The sequence below is a fragment of the Dermacentor andersoni genome, chromosome 2 (genome assembly GCF_023375885.2).
Source record: "Dermacentor andersoni chromosome 2, qqDerAnde1_hic_scaffold, whole genome shotgun sequence".
NCBI classification, from domain to species: domain Eukaryota; kingdom Metazoa; phylum Arthropoda; class Arachnida; order Ixodida; family Ixodidae; genus Dermacentor; species Dermacentor andersoni.
Window position 1 is genome coordinate 241496148 of NC_092815.1, and position 23123 is coordinate 241519270.

Below are 23123 nucleotides of genomic sequence, written 5' to 3' on the forward strand. Positions count from 1 at the left end.
GTTTTGGAAGTTTTGCCATCACTGCTGTCACGGTGTATTACAGTGTGTCCTGTAACGTTCACCCCATTGTGTTAAAGTTTGCAAGTGTGCCTAGTCAGCCGTAGAAATTGCTACTGGCAACACCGACGCTCTGTCGGATGTTGCTAAGGCCTTGGTTGAAAATGCGCTAACTACCATTAAAATGTATCAAAGGTGATTGTTGAGATGACCTCTAAATTTGCTGAAGCAATGAATGACGTAATGAAAGGAAATGATCAAGATTGATGTGATGAATCACTCTGTGAAAGGTGAGCTCCCTTCGATGAGGCAATAAGTCGCGTACATGAACGAAAACGTTGAAAAGTACCGCAACGAAATAAAAAGCCTTCGACTTGAGCTTACCGAAGTGCAAAGCCAGCCTTGATTGCAAGAAAGCGAACCTAAGACCAGAGTCCTTCCATTTTCTTTCTGGTCACGAAACTGCCCCCTCAGTTTCATATACAGCCAGCGCCCGCCGCTAGAGGCGCAACCGTGCATAAGAGGGCATGCGAACGCCGCTACCGCTGTGGTTGTGTGTGGGGCCGCCTCGGTATTCTAGCTTTCTCAACTTCCTCAACCATCGCTTTAGTTTCACATAACTATTTTTAACATTGAATATGCTTAAATTGCTGCCTGAGCGCGTCTTCTGCCATGATATGAGCGCCCGGGACGAAAAAAAAAGCCGCTCATAACATGGAGCTTGCGGCAGTCTCAGACCAAAAAGAAATTTTAAAATCTGGGATTTTAAGAGCCAGAACTGCGATACCATTATGAGGCACGCCGTAGTGGGGGACTCAGGATTAATTTTGACCACCTGGGATCCCTTAAAATGCACCTAAACTTAAATAAACGTAAATAAATGTCTGAATGAGATTTAGGTAGGATTAATGCAAGACAAACTTCGCTACTAAATGTCTTTAAATGCACCTAAAGGTCTGCAGAGCGATGCCATTTCTGAATGAGATTTAGGTAGGATTAATGCAAGACAAACTTCGCTACTAAATGTATTTAAAATGCACCTAAATTTAAATAAACGGGTGTTTTACATTTCGCCCCCCGTCGAAATGCGTCCGCTGTACACGGCCGGGCGGTCTCGGTCCAGATTTATTCATCATCGCCATTCGCCTCAACACTTCGGCGGGCTCCGCTTTTAAATATTTGCCTGAAATTAAACACCGCGCATTCGCAACAAAGCGCCAGTGGTCCCACTTATCACCAGATGCAAACATATGGGCTGTTGCACCCCCGCTTACCCAACTCTCCGTTGCGCATAGCGCCAGATTGTTAGCCGAGAAAAGCTGTTCACTTTCTGTTAAACTGTGGCAGAGAAGGACTCTGACTGTGGGCAGTATCTTATAAGGAGATCAAAAGAATAAAATTGTTATTGCAAAGGGCTGCTGCCGTAGAATACTTAATGGCAAAGAAAAGGAAATTGAGCTGCTCCGTGCCCTTAAGATTTCTGAATTATATTTAGGTAGGATTTATGCAAGACAAACTTCGCTACTAAATGTCTTCTGTGCGGCTTTTCGCAACGGATTTAGGCGAACGGGAAGTGTTAGGACCTGCACAGTTGAAACTAGCTGTATTGTAATTAGGCAATTGCCTTAGCAAGCAGTCGTTTAGAAGCGTCAGTAAGCCCAGCACTTATTCACGCTGCTTGTGGTTCCGACACAGAAACGACGAGACTAGGTATTTTGGTTCTTAATGCGCAACTATTTACAATATCTTAAAGACTTTATAATTCGATTAAGAAAAGAAATAGAACGTGTTGGTGCGAAAACAACATACAAGCACGATCATTTATTTATCATGTAAAATAAGCGGAGCGAAATACAGACAGCACAGAGGCGTCCGGTCACGAATGGTCCACCATTCACAATGCAAGAAGTTTGTTAAAAGCATGGCACTGATATGATAAGCATAAAGAAATAACATCAAACGTGAGAGATATGTATTGGGGGGCAGGAAACAAACACCAGCAAACGAATGGCAATACATACAGAATGCATAATCGATTGTTTCTATAAACAAGAAAGTGTAAAGCATAAGCATTTCATAACACATGGCAAAACAACTCTCAAACGAACACAAGTAGCCAAATCACAAATACAGCAATTTTTTTTAAATGGCTCGTTAGAGATACCACCATTCTACTTCTTCAGCTGTTACTTGCAACACGTGTTCGGCATCGTTGTCCCACCCCGCTACTTCAACTAAACAGGCCAGCACTCGAAAAATAGCGCGGCACATGCCTAAACGCACCCGATCACTCAGCTCGCTTCGCACTGCGCACGCGTTTCGGTACGCGAACGATGCCCTCTGCGGCACAGTGGCGCCGCGTCGCGGCACCTTTGGGCAGCATATTAACCTCTCCCATAGCGTGACGGCGGAGTTTCGTGACCAGAAAAACATGGAAGGACTCTGCTAAGACTAAACAAAGAGCTGCAGGAAAGGAAAAAAGCAGCTTATTGAGTTAAAGCAGTACAGTAGGCGAAATAACGTTGAATTAAGAGGTATACCAAAGACTGAAAATGAGGACGTCCTCGGAACAGTCGCAAACGTTGCATCTTTCTTGTGCGTCCAGCTTTCTGATGGTGACATTGATGTGGCTCACCGCGTCCTATCGAAGAGCAGTTCGCCTCCAAATGTAGTTGTGAAGTTGACATGCGCATCAGCTCGTGACAAACTGCTGAAGGCAGCTGAAAAGAAGCGAATGTATTCAGTCGTGCTAAGTTTTCAGAATAGCGACCCAGTGTACATAAACACTTGTGCTACGAAAACAAAATCTTGTTTGGAAAAACCATCTAACAGAAACGTGAGAAAGGATGGAAATTTGCATGGGCTTCTGAGGGGGAAATTAATACTAATGCGGAAATCTGAGAACTGCAGAGTAGTGCATCTAAAACGTGAAGAAGACTTAGCAGAAATAGTTTAAGTACTTTTATAGCTATGCATCATATCACTTAACAATGGCGTATTCAATCAGAGATCGACAATCTTTGTAGTGCAACATCTGCATCAGTTTCTCATTGTTACATCCGTAGTATTAATAAAAACGTAGACTTGCTTTCTGCTTTCCGGTCGCTACATGCGCATTCGTTCAATGTCATTGCAACAACTAAGACATGGCTGCGAAATATTTAAGTAGTCAGTCTTCCTCATTACAGAACCGAATCAAACGCGCGAGACCCACGTTCATGCGTAGGTGGCGTTGCATTGTTCGTAAAAGATAATATATCGCATTGTAGTGCTGCAGCGGCCACATATAGTTGCAATAACATTGAATCCCTTTTCATTCGGCTCGAGTATGACGTCATCAGCCCGAGCGGTAGCCTCATAGGATTTCGCAATAAGCTGGAATCAATTTTTTGCGCTCTGTCATAGCACCGAAATGAACCACTGATTATAGTAGGCGACATGAACATAAACGCATATAGCAAGAAAAACCGTGACTATAGCTATTTGTTGCAACCTGCACGCAAACTTCAGAAACGAAGCCTGAGAATATTTACCCATTCATGTTACGATGAACCAAGTGTGCCTTTGTTTAATAGAATTAATCTTTAGCCGTGTGATAAGACACACGAATTAAAAATTGCGACGTGTGTTTTCTGTATTGTTAAAAACAAGCTGCCTTTTCATATTTCCATATTTTACACGTCCTCTTGAGTGACCAGATAACAAACTACGGATACATTATTCTTCTTCCAACTAAGAATATTTACGTACAACTCTTGCTAGTTTTCAGGGTCTAAAGTTTGTAATTACCTACCAGCAGAAATAAAACAAGCAATAAATTTTTCATCCGTGCTTAAAGAATACTTGCTTAGCTTGAATAATGTTATTCATTGTGAACAATCATGATGTCTGTTTTTTAGTAACTCTCTGAAATCTGCTAAACGTATCATTTAACTAGCGTTTCGATTTTGTCGAGATTAATAATGTATATTTTGAATCTTCATAATAATGCAGGAACTTGCCTGCAATTCTCTTAACTAGTGTTTTATGTGTTTACTTAGACATGTTCAATACTGTAACATACTTTTCACTATTTCGCATTTCCTTTTGTGCGCTCGCGCAATTTAATGGTTTATGATAAATATATGTACGCACGTGATGTATTTTACTTGTTCTGTACTTGTAATTGCTATCTATTTTCATTGGACGCGCAACTAGCCTGTGGCTATGGGCCCAACCAATTCTGGTATTTTTGTATGTTATACGTCTGCAAATAAAAAATTGCATTGAATTGAACCGGCTTCCTCCCTCCAACAGAACCGCCACTCACTTTTACTGAACAACGGCTTACTCGCACTTTAAAAAGAGCGGCTCAAAAGATCCGGCTTGCTCCTGAGCGACCCATCTTTAGCACTCACTGCTCTGTGGCAGTCACTGCTACGGCAGCAGTTGCAGTACTCGGCTTTCGCGACATGTTCGGAGAGCAGTTGGTACAGTCTAGCGTATAGGACACGATTAATTCGATTACGCCTTGCGGCAGGTGATAAGGCGCAGTTGTTCCGGTGCTCTGCCTACCGCTTTGCGACGTTTCCTCCCGATGTGCTTGAGCGGATTGGATCGTTCATTGCAATTTTTTCATTTATCATCTTCATTGGAAGTTTGACCGGTGGCGCAGCTTCATGTGGCTGTCTGATTTGTTTCCGGAAGACCGTGCACTGAGGGTAGCCGCGTTAAATTCCGCCATATGATCACGTACAATTTTTGGGTTGTGTGTTGGTCCCACAATTGTCCGGTATGGGGCATCCCGTTTAAAACATCCTTCGAACATCTATAGGATTAAACATTTTGAATTAGTTTAGATCCCAAAATTTCAATCCTGTCGATGTATTAAGGATGTTTTAAATAGGACATCCAGGAATTAAGGTCCTCATGTTGTCCACTGGACGTCCTAACTGGGACATGGGCGTTGGGGTTTTATCGGGATATCCAGAGGATATTCTTGGTTCATTGGTATGTTGTCAATGAATTTTTGCCGAAAGAGTAATAGAAAACCTGAACAATAGGGGAATGTGATTTCAACTTGCTAAACACCATGGAGAAGTCAACAGTCCCTGCAAGTGGTGTGCACTTCATGTTGGCCACCTCATTTGCCGGCGCATTCATCGACGCGCACTGCAAATAGGCAATATAAATATTACGCGGCAGCCTGAACAAATCAATCATTTTATAACGAGCCTGCTTGGCTCTTTCAAACAGAGCGCATGGAGGTTGCACTACTAGTGATAAGGGCAGCGACAGGGCTTGTGGTGACTGCGCTTGCCTTGCTGCTACGTCGCTGGTACAGTTGCTGTCGTCATCCTTTTGATGATCAGGCACCGGACCCCCTTGCCTGAAGACAGGTTGTGAAGCACTGCACACGCCGCCACAATTGTGATTGGTTTGCGGGGTGAATAGTGCAGCATTCGGTACCTTTGCAGGCACCGAAAATGAATTTTCACGACGCCTATGCACCTTTCAGCCACATTCCGGACAACGGCATGTGCTTCGCTATGGCACCCCTCTTCTGTCAGCCGCGTCGGGTGTCGAGGAACAGGAGTGAGCAGCCAGGGCTCGAAAGGGCACCCCGAGTGTGCTGCATTCAAGAAAAATATTTCAAAATGTGAATGATTTACCATAAGAAATATTGATAGGAAGCTCGGCAAGCAGAAAAAAAGCTGTATCAGCACGGAAATGCCCGGCTGATGCAGGGTGTAAATGAAAAGTAAATACGTTCCTAACTAGTTAGTTTTCCGCACGGCATAAAGTTCCTATACGTAGATTAGTATGAAAATTTCTCGTGTCGTACATCATCTGCGCAACAACTATGCTAAATATGCACTATCCCTGCTACACTTACGAACAACTCCTCGTCATTCGAAAGGCCACCTGCGCGGAGGCGGCGCAATGCCGTATGTATCCAGAGGAAGGAATCGTGGCACTTACCTTGCATGCGAGTATCGATGGCCATGATCCTCAGGTCTGCGTTGCACACCTGCGAGAGATAGTCAAATAGTGTCTTCATCGTTCAGCTTCTCTTGCAAGGAAGATAATACGAAGAAAGAAGTGTATTTTACAGAAGACTGTTTGCACGGATGTCTGATTTTCAAATTAAATACCAAAATACACTAGTGATGAGATATGTTAGTCTGCGTGGAATTCCTACGTATTCTTAAAGCTACGCAAAAGTTTGTATTTGCAATTTTCACACTGACGTACGCAAGTCGCATCATACGTCACTTGACCAATTGTAGTTACTGATACCTCAGAAGCGACGCTCTTAAAGTTTTAAACACAGATACTCGTCTACAATACACGCACACATACGTACACGGCCATAAATGCATTATTTAAATAGCACTGACCCTAATATCAGCAATATTTGAACCGTAATTAAGATTGCGTATAGTGGTGCATTTCTAGCTATGTGACAGGGGATTATTTTGCCTGCCTCTTTTCCAAACCTCTGCAACGTCGCCTGGCTCCACCCATAGGGACTCGACATCACGTTACTAATTTCACGTAAGAGGTCTTCCATATATACTTTCAATGGCCCGCTAAAGATTCATACTAAGGATTGTACTTGAAATTTTTTCGCTACTTACTACCCCGCGATTCAGGACGTAGTATCCCTTTGGGTTCCAGTACGCCTCAGTTTCCGCGGAGCTCAGTCTTCGCTGCCGAACGATGGCGATCAGTGTCCCGTCAACACAGATGACGACGCCAGAGAGCTTGCCGCATTCGAGCACCCGTTGCTCCAACGCCGCCTTTTCGATTGTCGTCTTCGGAAATTTCGCCCACCTCTTTTCTATACGGACGGTTGTTATGGTTTCACCAGCAGAAAAAAAAAATTATTCGACTGACTGACGGCTGGAGCACGGCGACAGTTTCCTCATCGGCCCCGCAATGTTGGAAACTTGGAGTCACAAGAAATCGCAATGCGCACAGCACTTTGCCCACAGTATCAATGCCACCAGAGCGTTGCGGCCCCAAGACAACCTCAAGTTCCTCGCACAGGCTGCGCAATGCCGCTTTGTAGAGCCTGAATTGCCTCCTGAATTCTTCGTCTCCCATCTCAAACGCGTCTTGTCGATGTCCAGACCGTCGTTGTCTTTCACGGAGGCTATCTAAAAGCACTAACATAGGCGCCATAGGGTTCACCATCTCCGCCATTTTCCCTTGAGCAGCGATCTTGCCCGTGCACATGGGATGCATAGGCTCTGCAGACCGCAGACGGCGCTTTCAGATCACAATAAAGTACTTCGCGTCACTTCGCTTCACAGCAGACGACGAATTTGGTTTCCGCATGATTGACATGTGCGTGACGTCAACATATGAGCGCGCGCCCCTAGGCGATGGCGTCACCGAGGCGGCGACCAGTCGTTGCTCGCAAAGCGAATTCTTCTAAAACCGAAGCGTTACAGAATACGGCCCCTGGAGTTTTTCTAATGCGCCACTAAGCGTAAAAACACGCGCGCTTTGACGTTTCAGTTCTGTCAAAATGTCACCGCAGCTACTTGGCATCGAACCTACAAAATCGCGTTCTGAAGCAGAGCGCCATAGAGACCGCGCCAAACACTGGACTATCTCCGTAGATATTCATCACATTGCCTTCAAGTACGACCACTTATAATGCATAATGAGAACTACGCAATATCGCATTGCTGTGAGACCGGCATCAGTATCTATGCCATGATGTGCTTAGTCGCCATTTGCTGCAAAGAGCGCAGACGCGCGGCTTTTTTTCTTCTATTCACGGAACTGATAAAGTGGACAACTTTCGGCCGCTTCACATTGGTTACTATAAGATACTCTAACTCGCTGTCGCCAGTCTGTGTGTATTTGTAAAGGCAGGGCTTTCAAGCCCCTTCCGTTCTTCCCCCCTTCTTTTCAGTTACTGTTCCTGTAGTGGCCACTGAAATGGCCGTTTTTCTCGCCCTAATCTTACTACAACGCTCTTGTGCAATTGAACGACATATTTCTTCGTTCTCTACATACACTAAGGTTTCACTAAAGCACAACCACTCAGAGAAAATAGCTTTGAAAGTCATCGCCGACATCTTCTAGTCGTGCTGTAACAAGCACAAGCTCACTACCTCGTTTCATCCTTAGACCAATGGCCAGACTGAGCGAATTAACTGGACCATCACCGACATGCTGCCTAAGTACGTTTCGCCAGACCATCGTGACTCGGACATCGCGCCAGCTTACGTCACGTTCGCTTACAATTTCTCGCGCAACGAAACTGCCGGTTATTCGACGTTTTAACTCTAGGTTGGTCGCGACCCTCCATTGCCAATTGACGTTCAACTTCCCTCTGCTAGTGCCTCGAGCATGGAGGAAGGAAATAATAGGAGGGAACGTGCCTCAACGCGATTGAATCCGTTGTGGCGACCCAGCACATGACAAAAACGTCAGAGCGCGCGGTGGGTTTTAGTACTCCCGGTTGATTTTTTTTTTCGATGCACATTGGGAACCATTCGAAACTCTTCAAAGAAAGAAAAACATGGCTACCACCGCGGCAGTTTCGCTTCATGCCGCGCTCAAGTTGCTGGATTGTGGCGTCGAATCGCAGTGTTGCGCTATGCGTGTCCGTTCGGCGAGCTGCATCAGAGAGAATGCCTCTCAAGCGTGTCGGAAGTTGAAGAATGCAAATGTAGCAGGCCTCTCCGAAAAATACGCGGCGTTGCTACACTGCTGACTGCTATTGCGGTAAGTGTGGGCTGCGGTTCGTGTTGCAGTAAATTGCATAGTAATGCCTGGTGTCATTTCAGAAGCTAAGCACACATATCCTTCACTTTTAAAGGGAAGCTACAAATTGTTTTGTAAACTGGTCAGTTCTCGTGTGAGGGATAAAGCAAAGCTTAGTTTACGAGTTGGAGTGCACCTTTCTCTTTCGTTCGCCGATGCACGTTATGTTTTAACCGCCGTGGCTGCTTAGTGGCTTGGGCTGCTAAGCACGACATCGCGAGATCGAATCCCGACCACGGCGACCGCATTTCGACAGGGGCGAAATGCGAAAACACCCATGTACTTAGGTTTAGATGCACGTTAAAGAACTCCGAGTGGCCCAAATTATTCCAGATTCCACTGCGGCGTGCCTCATAATGAGATCGTGGTTTTGGCACATAAAATCCCATAATTTTTTGTAATAAGGTCGTGTGCGTCCGATGACCAACCGCTTGTTCGTGTTCGCAGTACGCAGTGTTCGAAGCAGGGCCAGTGCTTAGAAACATAGCGGAGACCGCATGACCCGGCCGTATAAAGGTCTCAAACTCCAAAAGCTGGAAGAACCGCTGTTTGAAGTAGTTGCAGCTTTTCTTGGGAGCTGATGAATCGACAAGGCACCGCGTTTTACAAGAGAACAGCATAGCACGTACGTAGCAAATGCAACTCGCCGTTTCTTGCTGGAGTCAGCGTCATCTGAGGCAATGAGCTCCACCGCGTTTGGCCTGCAAGGATGACTCCGCTCCCGCAATGCGATCAATCGCATGCATGAAAACCGTCATGCGTAAGATGCCATTGATCCAGTGACAATGCAAATCAATAAAGCTCGCATAACAGCGCGGAGTACACACGGGCAAGGCCTCGGTCAAAAATGTGGCAAATACGCATCGCTTCTTATCGTTCACAACGGGCTATTTACTTCGGCCGAAGTGTATACCTGTAGCCTAAATGCGCTGACGTTGAATTGTGAACCTTTCACAACTCCCCCAAAGTGCGGAACACATGCCTTGCAGGAAACTACCGAAGCGAAATAAGCATCCCGAGAAAAATGCGACCAGAGATACAGGCAGAGCAGCTGAGCAGCCACGGATGCCTCCATCTGAGCAGCTGCTGCCGGCCGAGCGCGCACAGAATAAAAACTGCCGGTAACCAAATGTTTCGGCAAATCTCCAATTTCCTCCGTGATCTTGACGCGACAGGTGACGTGTCGGGCTGCCGCTGTAGCTCCACTGCTCGTTCGCTTGCCAAGGCTGGCTGCGTGGCGTAATGCTGCCTCCTTTTTCCTTCCTCCATGGCCTCGAGCAGCGAGTGTGCCCGTGGCGCCATTTCCCATGCCGACCACGCGAGGCATGTACTCGTCTGTCGGCATCCCAAGAAACTCAAAAGCGCGTTTACACTCAGCGGCGCCATGACGTACTTTTCACCAGGCTCTCTTGTACTACTTTGGTCCCCTTCCGGCCGAGTGGGCTCTCGGAAAAAAGAAACTTCTTTTTGGTACAAGGGCCCTTATTGCTTCTTGCGTCAAGTGACCGATGTCACCTATGAAATAGCCCCCGTCAGCTCTATACCATCTCAACTGGCTTTAGCTCGCGTGATGTCGTTCACGTCGGATGGCTAAAACCCTACTACGCCTATTGTGATGATCCTGTTTGACGCAACGCTAAGGTGCGTGTTACGGTGAGGCGAGCAAAACAACAAAAAGTCGATACAGCCTGGCTGGGCTCGGTCCTGTTTCCGCGGACGTTCTTTATTTCTAAATACATCTTGTAAACGTCGACCTAATCGTGCTCGAGGACACCAATAAAGAACACTGCGCTATTGCAAGAGCAACAAGCTTCTGACATATTGTATAACCACAATTTCCACCTAAGCCGCGTCTTTCAAGTGAGCGCATAAATAAATTTAATGGGATGTAATTCAACCTCACATGTAAGATGTGGTCTTTATGCGACCCAAAACTCCGCGATTCCGAGGTATTAAGGGAGCTTAAACTCCACGTCACGTTTTGTTCTCAGAGGAAACCTGAAAAACAAGCGCAAAGCCCTCATTTAACGGCGTAATTCAGCCACAAGAATTATATGTCGAATGCACGGCAGCAATAGCGTGCACAAAATTTAAACAAAATGCGAAGTTAGTGCAGCTCTAAAATTTCCAGGCGCAATAAATACGTACGACTGCGCTTTGGATAACGCTTGAATGCCTGGAGAAAAGTAGCTTTCGCTAATTATTTGCAAATAAATTATTTAATTCAGAAATTTCAAATGTTCGTCCCTTATAACTCATAACAGTCTCCCCATTTCCAACACATCTCAACTCTGTGTCATGTGCAGTCCTCCAAGAACACCGCATAACTTACCAAGGCTTGCTGCTGGGTTAGTGGGCTCATGGTATATAGTGAAAGAAACAGTGCAAAAAAGGACTTGGACAAGGCTGAACAACACAAAAACTAGTGTTGTTGAGTCTTGTCCATCTCTTTCTGCGCTCTCGTAATTTTACTATAAACACTGCCTAACATTGCGTTTAATGGCCTTATAAAGTTTTCCAGGATAATTGACTGTGTTTTACAAAGGTAGCACGTATATTCATTAGGTTTTTTGCGTTGTGGTTGTAACAGGATGCAAAACCGCTCGTGTACCATGGATTGGGTGCACGTTAAAGAACACCGGATGGCGCAAATTATTCCGAAGTCCGCCACTACGGCGTGTCACATAATTAAAGCTTGGTTTTTGCATAAAAAAACAACCCAATAAGTTTCTTTTTGTTTTTGGTATTTCTTCTGCCTAGTGTAGTGCCAATCATATGCAATAAACAATATATGTCAACTGTGCCTAATTTTGTTCCAGTGATTGCAGACAACTTACTGGACCAGTGGGACATCCTAAGCCCGCTCAGCCTCTCGGCAAATAGCGTGCTGGTGGACCTGGGAATCCTCCTTTCGGAAGCGATTATCCTTTTCACCGTTCTGTGCACATGTCCTCCGCGTATGGGGCGATCATTAATGCGACGCAAAATCAGCGATGTCGGCGAAGGCCACGTGACTGACGAAGGTGTCACGGCGGAAAAGCTTGCTGTCGATAGAGCATGCGCAGAAGGCGGCAACATGGCCGAATACGCCTTGGTCGTCAACGGTGTCTCCAGATTCTTCGGTGACGCCGAGGCCGTGAAGAATACGAGTCTGGCCGTGCGACCGGGAGAGTGTCTCGGTCTGCTCGGAGTCAACGGCTCAGGAAAGACCACTCTGCTCAACGTGATGGCTGGGATCGTGCCTCCGAGTAGGGGAGAGTGTTACTCGAAAGAAGGGAGCATCTTAGGCGGCGCTCAGAAGGTGAGACACGAAAAAAGGATCTACTGCGAACGTCTCCAGGAAGGTAGCGCTAGAACCGATCCAGAAAATGGCTTCATAGTTCAGCGGCCTTGTCGTAACATTCTCTCTAAGCAGAAGAAAGACTGTGGGACTAACTGAACGAACTGCACTGGTATTCATTTTCTCAAGAGACATTGCAAAGTTTTTCGATCAGACTTCTTTATCTTCAGTTTTGAAGTTGCATAGCAATGAACAATGCCTAAAGCAAGGGTCTCGAAACGTTTTGGCCCTAGGGCATGATTGGAAATCAGTTGGGGTCTTGAGGGCTGGAAAGAAGGACTAAAAAATATTAGCGAAATTATATTCTTGAACCTAAGTACCGGACATAGGCTAAAGAGTTGATTCCAATAATTAAACTGATTTGTTCAAATCATTTCCTATTACAATTAGCAGCGTTGAACTTCTAGCATGACGTGTGGAAATGGAGTGAAACAACCATTATAGAATTAGAATTTTTCTTTACCGCCAAGTCTCGGTAGGTATATCAATCTGAAATTCGTGGTGCCGAACAAGCTTGTTCCGTTTCACGGTAGCGCGCAGTTCATTTTCCTCTAGTTCTTATTCATTGTAACTGCAGCAAGCAGATATATGTAGGACGTTGAGGTGGTCTGGACATGGCCGTTTTTGGCAAAGGGACCTTCGTTTGCTGGCATGTCGTTACCGCAGTTTCTGTGTTTTTGCAAATCTAAGTTGACTTTTGGGCATAGTGTCTGCTTTTTAATAGTGCGGAAGCCAGTTGGTGTAGCGTTTCTAGCCGGAAGCTCTCTTGAAGAACTGAAGCCGGAGCGTTGGTGTTCTTTCGCCTTGCTCTTTTCTGTGTACAGTGCGTTTCATTTTTAACAATGTTTACACTTTAAGACTCCAAATGAAAGGCGACTCCTGTAAATGCTGCTTCGCATACTGTGACTGGAGCAAAAAAACATCAGTGCAGTCGCACACGTCGCAATGAGATTTTATAGGGCTCATTCTGCGCAATTGCAATTTCCACAATGTGGCTGGTGCGACGCCTACGTTTACTTGCAGCAAACTCTTGTTGCATATGCCGCCTAATATTTAAAATGTAATGAAAAAGACCTGTGCGTTACAAAATTATTAACCAGTCATTAATAGTAACAAATAATATGCGTGTTTTGCAAGTTAAAAAATGCTTTGAAGTTTCAATTTATTTTGGAGGGCGCAACCGCGGTTCCTGAAGTTTAGTGCGAGGAGACACAGCGGACGTAAATAGCTGTTCGCAGCGACTCGTTCAACGCTGTGTTTTGTTTCGTGTGCCTTCTATGTCCGTGTTGTTCTGCCTGCACAACAAGAATTCACAAAAAGACAAACGACAAGCGCATAGGCTACCCACATTACAGGTGCAGTATTCTGAATCCAGCTGCAGCGAAGTCGTCGTGCCAGCGCAGTGAGAGCCTCGCGCTACCGGTGCTTACCTTCAGGTTCTGATGAAATGATGTGCACATATTGCTTTTAATTGCGTGTAAGCGGTGCTTGGTCCTAGACATATTCTAGCAAGAAACCCAGCAGCAAGCATCAACCCAAAACCTCGCGTCTGCCCTTTAACCCTTTCGCTGTCACTGACGTACCGGTACGTCATCGCGCTTCCCCCCCACGGTGTCACTGACGTACCGGTACGTTCTCTATCGTGCGTTCAAAATTTCGCGCCTGAGCGCAAAAACAGGCGCTCCTGGATTGGCCACGCCATCTGTTGACTCTTTCTACAAGTTCGTATATTCGCTCCGACCTGTGTTAACCCATGTATTGAAGAGTACGGTGCGACTGCCACTCCCCACTTTCTCTTTGCTGAGTGGCGCGGTGGCTCCGCGTTCGCTGGATCATGCGTCGCGCGCGTGTGGTTATGGGTTCAAGGGTTGTTCTGTAATCTCCGCTGGTTTGAAGGTTTTTATTTTTCTTCTGTTGGTGTGCCTGCTACGGCGCGTCAAGTTCAGGCGCACGTGCCGTTGCCTCTCCAAAAAGGGTGACTCGATTGCTGCTTTCGCTCTCTCGCCGCACCCTCGCTTCCGACTTGCAGCAGTAAACGTAAAGCCCTTCGAACTTTGTTTAGCCTTTTTTCATCTCCCTCTGTCTTCTTGATCACGCAACGTCCCATTTCTCTCCGTTGCGCGGGCGACTGAAAGCGCATCCTCCCAGCGCGCGGTTACTTTCGGATGGCTCGGCGCGCGGGACCTTCGTCTGCTCATGGGAGCGGTGGCTGAATTCCGATTCAGAATACGAGCCGAGCTCGGATTCGGACTCGGACAAAGTCGCTTGAGACGAAGAGGGTTCCGCATCGTCAGATTCGGATGTTGAACAGATTTTATAGTCAGGCTGGTGATGATGATGATGTTTACTAACAACAGCTGCAGAACACTGAAATGTGCATATTGCATTGACTATGTTATTTGTATACCAATCGTAATCAAAAATAAATTGCAATGTTCATTCCCTATTATGCTCGTTCCCTGAAACCAAGCCGACACTGGGGGTGCGTCACGGCCAGAAACGTCCGACAGCGAAAGGGTTAAGGAAGCCGCAAATGATCTGCGTGTGATTACTGAAAGTGGAATATCATTTCTGTTGTTAGTTTTAATCTTAGCGCTAGCCTGGTTCCTGTATCAGTGCCCATGTGCTGTAATTATCTATATGAGTTCTCTCTGAATATTTAGAAAGGCGTGAAAGCCGACACCACACATTTTTTGGGCGCTGCAGTCACTTTTGTATGCAGCGCCATAGCGTTCTAAGAGGCGTGGGCGTTGTCTACTTTTTCTTCCTTTGTCTGGCGCTGTTATTACACGGCAAATCTATACCAAGGAGCTAAAATGAATATGCTGCGGTACGTAGTGCGGTGCCGTAGCCTTACGGCGAATATGAAATACCTTGTGGGACACATCCGTTCGTTTAATAACAAAATAGAGCGCTACAATTCTGTATGTCTATTGACAAGCGTAAAGTAGAAAGCTATCGGGACTATCGGCCAGTCTTGTTGACATGCGTGTGATTTTATATGATTGGGTATATTATCCTAAAGTGAGGCTGAAAATCCCAGATTACCAAATACCTATGAAACTGGAGCAAATGTTATGGTTTCCTTGCTGGAAATTGAAGGAAGCATACCAATCTATTAATGTAGTCATGTACTTAAGCTGTATTAGACCAACGTTAAAGCATGCTAATAGGAGCCATTTCAAACTAGATTCGTCGGCGAAAATACGAAAGTGCAAGGAGAAGGTCACGGTACAAGCTGGTGTTATTCCCGAACGGATTGTATTAGCAAAATTTCATGCCTGCATCAACTCAATGCCCAAAACGGGGCAAACTAGTTCCTTTTCTTGCTGTTGTATAGCTGCTTGAATGTTGATTGCCTGCTACATATTGTCACGTGTCTTCAAAGAGGACTCACGACGTTTAATGACAGCTGGCTCCGAAAAAACACGGCGGTGCAAATTGGCTAAATAGCGGCAGGGAGTAGCACGCGCGCTTCTTCCTTCTTGTCCTTCCTGCCTCTTCTCTTGCACCGTGACCACTACTGCAGGTGGCATTTTCCCCCTCCCCCGAAAAGAGAATCGGCTCGATGGTGAATAAGCCGTGTAAAAAAAAAAAATGGGGGGTGGGTAAAGAAACATGGTCAAGGCAGATGCTCACCCAAAGAACACAGTCACAGCGACAGGAGAGCCACAAGTACAGCAGTGGTGAAGCATGACGTGCAGAGCCTCAAGAAACAGAGAGGCAACCGCATTAGCTGTGAATATGAGCGCAAATATAAAAAAAATCTATAAATGAAAAAAGAACTAATCACGAACTCGCAACATATAAATTCATGCGTACGACGTGAACGATGGCAGGGCGAGGTTGTCTACGCCGTGTTTGACCGCACTGTCCGGAACGACTTCGTAGTTCACGTCACTAATGCGACGCAGCACTGTGTATGGGTCAAAATACCGGCTGAGCAACTTTTCACTAAGGCCACGGTGGCGAACAGAAGTCCACATCCACACTTGGTCGCCGGGGTTGCAGCATGCTTGTCTCTGGCGGATAACACCGTGCATCCGCGTGCTGCTGCTGACCACAGCACGCTCAGCTTCCTCAGCGTGCTGAGCAAATACTTCGGCGTCACTAGTTAGACGCTCGTCTTCTTGACGCAGAAGCATAGCGCCCAGCATCTTCTGAACTCCGTGGCCGTAAAGGAAACGAAATGGTGTAAAGCGCGTTCTTTGTTATACTGTGGCATTACACGCGAAAGTCACGTAAGGCAAGATATGATCCCATGTTGTTCGCTGGACGTCAATATACATAGAGATAATGTCCGCGATTCTCTTGTTTAATTGCTCCGTAAGTCCTTTGGATTGCGGATGGTAAGCAGTCATTTTTCGATGCCTGGTGTTGCTCAGTTGAAACATTGGCCGACGATTACGCTTCTTGGTGATGCGATCTTTGAGCGCAGCTGCTGCCTTAGTTCAAGAACAGGCAACCGCATACAGAACACGCAGTGCCGAGCGGAGGCGGTTCTGCGTTTCGGATTGGGCAGCACACATGGCGATCCGCGGCTACGAGCCGGGGCTTCGGCGACGCACCATCGCGCCATGTTATAGTGAGTCACCGCCGCGGAGAGGGGGGCGGAGATTAGCAATCATATTTAATGTTTCTTCTGAGGTGGGATGAGGAAACGGGTGGAGAACAGGGGCACTGAGTATAGGTGACACACTCATTCGCTCACAGACTCCATTCAATCACTCAATGTGGCAGCACAAGGTTGAGGTGGGAAGTAGAAGTAAGGGGACGAAACGCTATAACTGTCTTTTGAGTCGCCGCGACGGCACTGCGCCAGGTAAGAGGAAGTATAGGGCAAGAGTGGAGGCAGGAGCAAGGACAGCCAGGCGCAAGCACTGCCAGAGGCGACAAATTCCACTGAGGAACGCGCCCCGCAAACGGGGAAGCGAGACACGGCTGAGAGCCGTACAGCCACGGGACGCGGAGACGGAGGAGCGGAGAGCCGTGGATCACGCGCGAGGCGGCAAGGAACGCCCACCGCCGGCACCGCGGCAGCGCCGCGACAGCGGGAGAAGGGACCGCGAGGGCGGAGTGGACGGTAACAGCGAAAGTCACAGCAACGGTCCTGCGCGGAGCAAGGGGGCAAGACGATAGGCGATAACACGTGATCCGGATTTGGAGGACAGGGGAAAAGCAAGACTGGCGCCGTGCGCGAGAAATCGCAGCAGGAGCGCGCGCAGCTAGATAAGAGCGCGCCGATGATGACCTTGGTTACGGCGTGGCCGACAGCGACGCGAAATCTTTGCCGCTGTCTGAATTTTATCAACATACTCTCAGAAAGCTCTATCAAACAGAGCTAAGCAGAAATATCCGAGACACTCGCTTTCATGAGATTTCGAACATTCCACGCAATCACACAAAATATGGCGATAAGATGCTGCATTTCCAACTCCCGAACTTGCTTAATAACTGATTATGCATATATATTTTTCCTCCTCCATTTCACATTTGCTTGCTATTTCTACACGTTACCTTTATATATTTATTGGCTGTTTGTTTAGATGTCTTCTTGTTATAATGATATTGCTTTTTTTTTCTACGATTCTAAGTGTGTATCTTTATTTATCTCTTATGTTCTGCGATTTGATACTCTTGTATGCGATCTTTTTTGCCCTGCTATCAAGTAGACGGCCAGTGGACGCAGTCAAGCCCTATCTTGTGGCTTTTTGTCCTCTGTCCGAAGCATTACCGTCTGTAGATGTTGACGTCAAAATAAAATGGAACTCAAACGGGGGCACAAGAGCTGCGCTTTAATATTTCGTCTATGACATGTGCTGTGAACACCATCCCTGTGTCTGTGATTGCATTGGACGCGGCGCAATGGCACAGTACAGTGTGGCACATGAAGAACTGCGCTACCTCAGAAGCCGTGGCTCGTGGGAGCGCCTCTGTCTTGGTTTAGCGGGTTAAATAGTCAGTCGCGACAATCACCCACTTGTTGTCGTCGGTTGACAGAGGAAAATGCCCAAGAATGTCCAAGCCGACTTGGTCGAACGTCTTATGAGGCGGTTCGATGGGTTGCAATAACGCGGCGGGCTTCATGGGCGGTGACTTTCGTCGCTGACATTCACGGCAGCGTTTAACATACTGCTTGACGCTTGCCGAAAGCCCGGGCCCGTAATACATATCGCACAGTCTAGCAAGCGTTCGTGAGGTGCCTAAGTGGCCAGATTTGGACTCGTCATGGCAAGCGAAAAAAATACCGCCCCCCAAGTCCTTTGGCACCACCATGAGGTAGGCTCGGTCATTCTAACTGTCGTTTTTCTTGTAGAGCACGTTGTCGCGTAGACAGAAGGACGTAAATACGCGACATAGATGCTGTGGCATGGTTGTTGGGTGGCCCTCTAAGTGGTGGATGATTGATCGAATTTCAGCGTCGTCACGCTGTCGTCTGATCAAGCCCGACGCAGTAATGGCGCCCAGAAAGCCATCACATCGTCCTCTGGCTCATGACTGACAGGTTCGGTGGGTGCACGCGACAATGTGTCAGCGTCTTCGTGCTTGTGACCAGACTTGTAAATCATGCTGACGTCAAATTCCCGTTTATATTTTTTTTTTACACGGTGACATTGTGAGTGACGGGAATAACTTTATTTCTCTTATGTCAACTGACCAGATGAACTTTCGTAGAACCACTGGCTAACTTACGTCGTGTCACGTTGTCGTGCCAGAATTTGTCACCTGGAAAAAGAAAGTGGCTAAAGTACAAATGAAGCGCTGTAATTCCAGGTCAACTTGTGTTTATCCCAGTGGCAGTCGGACATCGGGCTCTGCCTTCAAAGCGGTGGAATTCCTGAATCAATGTCTGCCAGGCGTTTTCTAAGGCTCCTGGGTCGCCTGCGTGGTGTTTCCGAGCGGCAAGTTGACGAGGTGGCGGAGTCTCTGCTGACGCTCTTTGACATGAAGAAGCGGCAGGATGAGCCATGTTACACGTATGTGTGAGTGAAGCACCATCTTTTCGTTATGCATTTGAGCAATATGCCGTCACTTACCGTGGAAATTTGTTATGACTCTTATGCTACAATAGCATCTTAAAGCGCGAGTATTCAACGGTTGGGAGCGGACATCATAGTTTATCGCCCCCCCCCCCCCCCCCGCTGCCCCATATTAGCATTTCTCTACGAGACAGACGTAATTCTACGCTAAATAGAAAAAAATCCAGATCCAATGCACATGCCACAACCTATGCGATGCGAAGCTTTCGTGAAGCTGCAAGTGCAATGCAACAAGTTTCTCCATTTCGTTCTTGCGTCCTTGGCAAAAAGGAAACTGGCATGCGCATCTGCTCTCGCGCACCCGTATGTTGCGCAATGTGACAAATCGTGTACTGGCTTGTATTCCTTCATTCATCCTCATTTATTTTGAATGAGACTGAAATAATCAGAAGAATAAGAATGGGCTGGGGTGCGTTTGGCAGGCATTCTCAGATCATGAACAGCAGGTTGCCATTATCCCTCAAGAGAAAAGTGTATAACAGCTGTCTTACCAGTACTCACCTACGGGGCAGAAACCTGGAGGCTTACGAAGAGGGTTCTACTTAAATTGAGGACGACGCAACGAGCTATGGAAAGAAGAATGATGGGTGTAACGTTAAGGGATAAGAAAAGAGCAGATTGGGTGAGGGAACAAACGCGAGTTAATGACATTTTAGTTGAAATCAAGAAAAAGAAATGGGCATGGGCAGGACATGTAATGAGGAGGGAAGATAACCGATGGTCATTAAGGGTTACGGAGTGGATTCCAAGGGAAGGGAAGCGTAGCAGGGGGCGGCAGAAAGTTATGTGGGCGGTAGAGATTAAGAAGTTTGCAGGGACAACATGGCCACAATTAGCACATGACCGCGGAAGTTGGAGTAGTATGGGAGAGGCCTTTGCCCTGCAGTGGGCGTAACCAGGCTGATGATGATGATGATGATTATGATGATGATGATGATGATGATTTTGAATGAATCGGGCCATTGCTTGGCCGATCGCCCGTTGTGGGTATGGACCGTAGTATGGAAATCGCCATCATTAACGCACGCACAGGCTTCTTGGACGATCCTCCATTGTGTGTATGTGCCATGCTATGGAAATTATAATCATCCACACGTGATAATCACATTAAAGAACCAGTTGGTCGCACGATATAAACCGCCCACTTCGTGGCCAATCCCCCGTTGTGAGTATCTGCTACAGCATAGAAATCATCACCACAATCAACACGCAGGCATGCTTCCTTGGCGATCTCTTGTTATGTACCATTTTATGGATATCTTCATCATAATAATGAACACGCGGACGCACTCCCTCACAAATCACCTGCTCTATGTGCCATAGCAGGGAAATCACAATAATCGACACGCGGTGATCATCTCAAAAACATATTTGGCGATGCTATTACGTGTACCACCGGCTTCTTCATCAATCGCCCTTTCGGGTATGTGCCAGTGTACGGAAATTATCATCATAATGATCTACACGCGGACCAGCTTTTATCCTATCCACTTTTACGGGATAACCGCCAAGGTCGCTTAGTAACTGCGGGGCTGGGTTGCTAAGCACGAGGTCGCGGGATTGAATACCGGCCACGGCGGCCGCATTACGATGGGGGCGAAATTCAAAAACACCCATGTACTTAGATTTCGCTGCACGTTAAAGAACTTCGGGTGGTCGAAATTATTCCTGAGTCCTCCGCTACGGCGTGCCTCATAATCATATCGTGGTTTTGGCACATAAAAGCCCATAATTTTATTTTTTCATATTTCGGGCTAGGTACCATAGTATGGACATCGTCATCATCATCATAATCAACACGCGGATAAGTGTAAATTATCATGGCAATCATAATCACTATGAACGCGCGGCGATCATCTGAAAGCGCTAGTTGTTGGCACGATATGTACCACCCGCTCCTTGGCGATTCGCACATTCTATGTGCCATAGCGTGCCAATTGTCCCAATGAAGAACACGTGATGATCATCTGATAGAGGTCGTTGGCGTATTCACGATAAATGTATGCGTGCGCTTGTGACCGAATGGTTACAGCATCGGACTGCGCCATTGGTAGGCCGAGGTTTGAATCACCCCGCCGGACGTGTTTTTTCTTCGTTAGATCAATGAGGCAGAAGCTGCACAGTGAGAACTCGAACCAGCGACCGACAGACAGAAAGACAGACAGACCAAAACGAGACCATGGAATGGCAGGCAAAGGAAGCTTCGCCTTAAAATGAGTCAGATAAAGGTAATCGTTCATGCGAGTTGCCGAGGTTCTCGGGTCACCAACAAAAACGTTTTTTTTTTTTACTTACGTCTTGTTTTACAACAATAACCGTTAAGCGGCGTATTAATAATGGCATGAGTCGCTCAGCGAATCCCAATGGCGACACTCTGACGGGTTGCAATGCATATATTCGTCGGTTTCAGCCATTTCTGACATTCCATGAAGAAAGAAAGAAAGAAAGTAGTTGTCGTCTTGGTCTCTGCTTCAGCCTTTAAAGGGGGCTGTATCTTTCTGGCTGTAGCGTGAAGGAAGAGGAGCTCAGACAAAGCTTAAAGAGATCTCGCTAAATTGTGACATTTTCTACGGTAGGCATAGTCATACTAGGCGTCATTCTTGGGGCTATTAGCAATGGTTTTTTTTTGTTATAGCTGGTTGCTCTCTCCACTCATTGTAGAGCTTCCGGGGCTAGTGTGACATATAGAATGGTGTTTGACGTCGTTTGGCTGTGTGAGTAGCGATGGTTGGTTGGCGTCATTGTGGTTAACAGACGAATCTTGATTTGATTTTGTGCGGTAGTCAGCATTACCATGATTCCTGAGACTGCGAGCTGTGCTTCCTGTTGTCACCCCAGCAATCATGCTTGCTTCAGTCGGTGCGATGCAAAGTAAGGCGGCGCAGCACAAAGCAGATCTTCAGTGAAATGAGACAAACATGCGTTCAACTTCTTTTTTTTTTCCTGCTTCTTGTTGTACGACGTCTGTCACATCATATAGGCTGACTTCCTTTGCCATGCAATGGTGCTTCTGTTTTGTTTCGGAGCATTGAGAGAATGTATGATTGATGCTCTTATTACGATAGTAAATACACTGAATGATAGATTAAGGTATAAGAAGTAGAAATTGTAGGTTCGCGGACTAGGCCGCAACCTCAAGAAAGACACTGTGACTGCGAACAGCTAAGGTTTATTCTTCATTCAGCGAAACCATTCAGCGAAACCAGCGTAACAGCTACACGTGCTACGGACGTGCTACACATGTTTCTCCCAGAAGCTGGCGAGAGGCGCCACATAAACCTTAACTAGTACACAGTGGCGTAGCCAGAAATTTCGTCCGGGGGGGGGGGGGGAGGGGGGAGGGCTCATGTTGTAGCTCGGCCTCCTCCTTAAGGGGAAGCTTTAGCTCGGGTGCTCCTATCTAAATACATGTAGAAGGAGAATTCCTTTTTGTTGGCAACCACTGCAACAAATCTGACGAATTTTGTTGCATTTAAAAAAAAGAAACTTAAATTCTAGGGCCTGTTTGTTTTGAACTTTGCATTTAGGTTGTCAATTCTTTATTAAAATATGTCAAAAACAGCCCATTTTCAGTAAACGATACTATCAAGTTTAAAACATTGTAACTCAACGATAAAAAGTCGTATCACAATTCTGCGAGCTGCATCGAATAGTACATCTAAAGCGGAAAAAATTGATGTTACACATGAATTTCAAAAAATCTAGTATAGTAGAAATACGGCTTTTGCAGAACCCTTGCTCACAAAGTAACCAATTCATTTAAGACACAAATTGACACACCAAACTTGTGCGCTTTGACTGTTATAGTAGATGGCGTTTACAGAAGCGTAATATGTGTTCTTGATGCAGAGCTATAAGTTTGTAAGCGCGGTGGTTTCATTTTTTTTTCCAACTTCGAATTTTTCAACATATTTTCATCAAAATTCAGGCCCCAAATCGAAATTGCGCTTTCAACAGACACTAGCCTTCATATTTCTCTC

At 46.4% G+C, this 23123-nt stretch overlaps 2 protein-coding genes across 4 annotated transcripts in view; both read left to right on the plus strand.

Moving 5' to 3' along the window:
• Window positions 1–23123, plus strand: part of LOC129387032 (uncharacterized) — a 177626-nt gene that overhangs the window by 68288 nt on the left and 86215 nt on the right. The gene's annotated exons all lie outside the window — the stretch shown is intronic.
• Window positions 11589–23123, plus strand: part of LOC140216240 (phospholipid-transporting ATPase ABCA3-like) — a 61281-nt gene continuing 49746 nt past the window's right edge. The window contains exons 1-2 of the mRNA XM_072286640.1: window positions 11589–12064; window positions 18899–19086. Coding sequence (XP_072142741.1) covers window positions 11723–12064; window positions 18899–19086 — 530 coding nt within the window. The 5' untranslated portion in view covers window positions 11589–11722. The remainder of the gene's footprint in view (window positions 12065–18898; window positions 19087–23123) is intronic.